This window comes from Neomonachus schauinslandi, chromosome 3 (assembly GCF_002201575.2).
Source record: "Neomonachus schauinslandi chromosome 3, ASM220157v2, whole genome shotgun sequence".
Taxonomy (NCBI): Eukaryota; Metazoa; Chordata; class Mammalia; order Carnivora; family Phocidae; genus Neomonachus; species Neomonachus schauinslandi.
The window spans coordinates 185,769,046-185,775,045 of NC_058405.1; the positions used below are offsets into that span (position 1 = coordinate 185,769,046).

At 45.1% G+C, this 6,000-nt stretch overlaps 1 protein-coding gene across 1 annotated transcript in view; it reads left to right on the forward strand.

Annotated features, from left to right (window-relative positions):
• Positions 1 to 5,366, forward strand: part of EFHD1 (EF-hand domain family member D1) — a 41,641-nt gene extending 36,275 nt beyond the window's left edge. The window contains exon 4 of the mRNA XM_021690348.1: positions 4,078 to 5,366. Within this exon, the coding sequence (XP_021546023.1) occupies positions 4,078 to 4,212 (135 nt within the window). The 3' untranslated portion in view covers positions 4,213 to 5,366. The remainder of the gene's footprint in view (positions 1 to 4,077) is intronic.
• The last annotated feature ends 634 nt before the right edge of the window (positions 5,367 to 6,000 follow it).

Here is a 6,000-nt window from a genome sequence, read left to right on the forward strand (position 1 = left end):
GGATCATGACCTGAGTCGAAGGCAGACGCTTAACCGACTGAGCAACCCAAGAGTCCCTATTTTTTTTTTTAACTTTTAATATTTAAAAGCCAGCTCATAAAATTCCTGAAAACCAAACAAGAAAAAAAATAAATAAAGGTGAGGAGAGGTGTCAAGGCTAGACAAAGGGACCTGGGGTCCAAATTTTCAGCCTGAGTCCGGGGACAGAGGTTGATGAGAGTCAGCATGAGCCGGGCTCTACTCTAGGCAATTAAATCTGTCTTCTAGTGACTCTGATGTAGGGAGCCAGAAGAGAACTGTTTGGGACAGAGCAGGGCCTCAAGTGCCTAAGAAATACCTGGGAAATTTTGAAAACATAATTTCCTAGTCCCTAGCCCTAGGGATTCTGATTCGGAAAGAGTAAAAGCATAAGACTTTGTGGTTAATATTTTCAGAGAGATCCTGTGTTCAAACATGGACCCCTGTGCAGTGCAGGGAGAAGGTAGGAAGGGATGTTACCATTTTTCATTGAGATGTGAGAATCTGCATTGTGCTACCAAGGAGATAATGGATTGAAAACCAGAACGGACAGGATAAAGAGCATTGTCGGAAATGGTAAATCTCAGCTGCATTGGCAGAGAAGTGAATGAGTGAGCCAGAGAATACACAAGGTGACACCCAAACGTGGAAGGTCATGATGGAGAAAAGATGATGGACCCAGGAACATGCTAGTTAAAAATAGTGAGAGGTCAGGGCACCTGGCTGGCTCAGTCGGTAGAACGTGGAACTCTAGATTTCAGGGATCGAGCCCCATGTTGGACTTGGAGCCTACCTAAAATTAAAAAAAAATAGAGGTTAGGACACATTGATGTAAAATCATTAAACACTGAATGAAAGGGAATGCTTTTTTATAAATTTGAGATAATAGGTAGACAATGTGATGAATTGTAAAGACATTTAGGTTAACTCCCCCCACCCCAAAAAACAGTTAAGCCTGGGAATTTAGGGATTCATTCATCAATGTTACACATTTTTTTCAATGTCACAAACTAGTTCAGACATACTGAAAAAGATTATATCACGTTCATTCTCTAAAGCCATCATGATTCTGATAACATCAGATAAAAACACATCAGAAAAAATATTAATGTAATGAATATAGCGGTGAGAATCTTAAAACATTTGAAGTTTGGGGGCGCCTGGGTGGCTCAGTCATTAAGTGTCTGCCTTCGGCTCAGGTCATGATCCCAGGGTCCTGGGATCGAGCCCCACATCGGGCTCCCTGCTCAGCGGGAAGCCTGCTTTTCCCTCTCCCACTCCCCCTGCTTGTGTTCCCTCTCTCGCTGTCTCTCTCCGTCCTATAAATAAATAAATAAAATCTTAAAAAAAAATTTGAAGTTTATGTTAAGACTGCAGGGATAATTTTTAAAAATCTCATAGGTATCAAATATGAAAAATGTGATCATTTCAGTGAGATAATCTCAAAACATTTGGTAAGTTTAATACTCATTCATAGTAAGACATTTAAAAATACGAAAAAAGGGGCGCCTGGATGGAGTCGGTTAAGCATCCGATTCTTGATCTCAGCTCAGGTCTTGATCTCTGGGTCATGAGTTCAAGCCCCATGTTGGGCTCCATCCATGGTGGGCGTAGAGCCTACTTTAAAAAAATAAATAGGGGTGCCTGGGTGGCTCAGTTGACTGAGCATCCTACTCTTGATTTCAGCTGAGGTCATCACCTCGGGGTTGTGGGATGGGCCTGCATTGGGCTCTGTGCTGGGGGCTTGGGGGTGGGGAGTCTGCTTCCCCTCTCCCTCTGCCCCTCCTCCCCACTCACACGCATGCACACTTGCTCTCTCTCTCTCTCTCTCAAATAAATAAATAAATAAATCTTTAAATAAATAAATAAATAAAAATGTGAAAAGAATGTGCTTAGTTGGGGCGCCTGGGTGGCTCAAACGTTAAGCGTCTGCCTTCCGCTCAGGTCATGATCCTAGGGTCCTGGGATCGAGCCCTGCATAGGGCTCCCTGCTCAGTGGGGAGCCTGCTTCTCCCTCTCCCATTCCCCCTGCTTGTATTCCCTCTCTCTGTGCCTGTCAAATAAATAAATAAAATCTTTAAAAAAAAGGGGGGGGGGCGCCTGGGTGGCTCAGTCGTTGAGTGTCTGCCTTCGGCTCGGGTCATGATCCCAGGGTCCTGGGATCGAGCCCCGCATCGGGCTCCCTGCTCCACGGGGAGCCTGCTTCTCCCTCTCCCACTCCCCCTGCTTGTGTTCCCTCTCTTGCTGTCTCTCTCTCTGTCAAATAAATAAATAAAATCTTAAAAAAAAAAAAAAGAATGTGCTTAGTCAACATAATGGGAGAATACTTTCCTCGTTAATATCAAGGCATTCCTTAAGCAGTAATATTAAATAATGTAGTGCAGGTGCAGAAATAAAATTAGTTAGTGGAACAAGATAGAAAATAGTAAAAACAGACCTTCTTCATGTGGGAATTTAGTACATGAAGAAGATAATTTTCAAATCAGTGGGGAAATAATGGGCTATTCAATAAAAGGGTGTTGAGAAAATTGGCTCTCCACTTAGGAAAATGAAGTAAAATCCTTCTATTACATATATTCCTTCACTAACATATAGTGTGGGTGACTTTAAGAGCTGAATGGGAAAATAAAACTAGAAAAATATGAGAGGAAAATGGGTTTAGAGCCCTGGGATATAGAAGACCTTAAACATGACATAAGAGAGAAAAGCCAGGGCGCCTGGGTGGCTCAGTTGGTTAAGCGACTGCCTTCGGCTCAGGTCATGATCCTGGAGTTCCGGGATTGAGTCCCACATTGGGCTCCCTGCTCAGCAGGGGGTCTGCTTCTCCCTCTGCCCTCTTCCCTCTCGTGCTCTCTGTCTTTCATTCTCTCTCTCTCAAATAAATAAATAAAATCTTTAAAAAAAAAAAAAAAAAAGAGAGAAAAGCCATGGGGCACCTGGCTGGCTCAATTGGTAGAACATGTGACTCTTGTTCTCGGGGTCTTGAGTCCTGAGTTCAAGCCCTGCCTTGGGTGTGGAGCCTATTTAGAGAGAGAGAAACCAGAATGGAAGTGGTTGAAGATTCTGATTACATCAAAATTTAAATATTCCCATGGCCTCAGATATTGTGAAGTTAGACAAGCAAAAGACTAAATAACTGAAAAATATGTAACGGGACTAAGTCTAAATTTGTAAAGGATGGCAAAGTGGGAAACCCCAGGGAAATGGGTAATTCAGCAAAAAGGATATAAAAGAAGATGCCAGGTTTGTGGGTTTTTTTCCCTATCAGATTGGCAAACAGGAGAAAGGTTACTGATAAACGTTGGTGAGGCTGTGGGGAAATGAGTACCCACATTCCATGATGGTGGGGGTGTAAATTGGAACAGCTACTTTGGAGAGCAATTTGGCAATCTTTACTAAAATAACGTGCAGACCCAGTGGGTTTGGGAATTTTACCAAATTGATGAGACAGTGAGATGGGAAAAAAATGAATCGGTTCCAGAATAGAGGGTTTTAAGATGGATGTATCTGAAACAGTATAATTACAGATAAACTTGGTTTAAAGAATTGGCACCAAATCCCATTCACAACATCCCCCCCAAACACATAATATTTGGAAGTCAATTCAGAATGATTGATATATTGTAAAGGTATCCGTTTGCCCCCGGCAGAATGGTGCAGTTGCAATCAGAATCCCAGCAGGGAGTTCATTTGGTTTGGGTTTTTGTTTTCTCCCGCTAGAACAAAACAATATTATTGTGAAATTAAAGGTTGACATAGAAGTGGGTAATAGGCAGGATATTAAACAGTGTACCAGAAAAGAAGTGAAGTGGAAAGACCAGCCCTAGCAGGTAGAACCATGTATAACACAGTGGCAAATAAAGCGATGGCATCCTCAGTAATGGATGAAGTAAACTTCTGAAGAGGAGTCTTTGCTCTGGGGGGTGAGCGGGTCCTGCCCCGAAGCAGGACCAGGCTCCCATGTCACATGGCCCCAGCCAACTGAGTTCTGTTAGATGGGCTGCTCCATCTCCAAGTTTTCCTCCCCTCCCTCAGTCTGTTGGTTTGTTTTTGCTGCAGGTCCAAGCTTTGTCCTGTGCCAGTAAGTTTGAAGCTGAGCTAAAAGCGGAGCAAGATGAGCGGAAGCGGGAGGAGGAGAAGAGGAGGCTCCGCCAAGCGGCCTTCCGGGAGCTCAAGGCTGCTTTCAGCACATAGTCGGGCGACCTTGACCTCCATCCACCCAGTGCCTCACAGATGCCCCCGAGAGAGCTGGCTGGGCATCCTCACCCCTGCCACTCCTGCCCCCCAGCCAGCCTTCGCGCCCACCACCCGATGCAAACTCAGCCTCATGGGGCTACAGCCGAGGCTCTCGTCCCTGTGTGGGAGCCCCTCCCAAGGGTCCTGGGATGAGCCAACTGCCCCCCTTGCTTCTCTTTCCTGCCCTCCTCCTGCTGTAGCCAGATCGTGCGTCTACTTGGCAACTTGTACTTTTTCCTTGTCCCTTTGCCGTTCTGCATCGAAGAGTGTTACTTTGTGCAGATATTTGTTTCTTTGCTGGTCCTCAGAGGAGATAGCCCCTGGAGGGCTCTGATGTTAATGTCACCCCATTTTCTTGGGTAATTCTCTGCCCCTCTCCTCTCTGGGTCCCCCTTCCCTTTGTTTCTTATCCACCTTCCCTGTTTTCATTCTGAGCCTGATTCTGCCAGTTGCTTTTGCTGCTTCTGTCTTTTGATGATGGTGAGGTTGAAGGCAAACCAGGCTGGACCACTGCCTGTCCCCTCTTCAACAGGGGGAGTGGCATGCTGCTGAGATGACAGAATAGTAGAAAAATAGAACATTCTGTTCCTTCCTATCACCTTTCTCCTGTCCTTGTAGCATTCCCCATGGACCCACCCTCTTCATTACCCCCTCTATTCATGTCTTCTCATTTCAGCCTTTCCTCCTGCTCTTAAATACTGTCCTACTCACCTGTAAGAGTAAAAGAAAAATCGGAAGTGATACTAATGCGTAGAAGAATCCCTGTTAATTCTGACTATGCAAATTATATTGTAGCAGACGCCTACATTCCCAAGTGACAAATCCAGAGCTTTTCAAAACCCCCAAAGTCATGACCATCCTCATCTGGCCAGTTTCCAGCTTTTGCTCCCAAGACGTTGAGGTGATGCTGTTCTACACCCAGGGCAAATTTTTATATGTTGTGCGTTCTTGGGATTGCTCGCAAATACCAGGGGTTTGCTGTATTTTTAAAAATACTTCCCAGCATCATATTTATTACTTTTCTTTTGTAACTGCTGTCTTTACAACAGGAAAACATCTGCATTTCTACTTTACAGCTGTCTCTTTTTAAATAAACTGTGCAAATGGACTTTGCCATCACATCCATGTGCTTCTAGTCTTCTTTGATCTGGGGGGAGAGAGTGTTCTTTGCAGGGGCCACATCCATCCCAGGCTCCTGTTTGACACCAGCTCCTGGGAGTAGAGTTAGGAGTGGTAACTGGAGGGTCAGCTTTCCTCAGGGGCATTCTGCGTATTGAGGTCTTGTGTCAGCCGCTCACAGCCCTTCCCGTCACTGAGGATTCTCTCAGCCGTAGGTAAAATCTGCGGCTTAAATTCTCTTGCCTCCTAGACCCCTTGAAACTCTGATGAGGGCCAATGACCCCTCCCTCCTTCCCATGTAGATTCTGGGGCATTTGGGGACCTGAGTAAGGACCTCTCTCCTAAGAGAACACCCATAGCTCCCCAGGGAGGATTGTTTCGGTTTTCGCGCAAAATCAAGACCTACGATTCTTGGGCATTGTTTTTCCAGGTAGGGTCACCCTCCAACCTCCCCACCCGAGGAAGTGGACACGAAAAAGGAATGGAGACACTCTGACCATACAATCCAGGAAGCGTGCTTGGCATTTTCTCAAACAAGCTGAGAACCTCTGTCTACAAAAAAAACCCACACATGAATGTTTATAGCAGCTATTTCTTATTTTCCAAAACTTGGGAGCAGCCAAGATG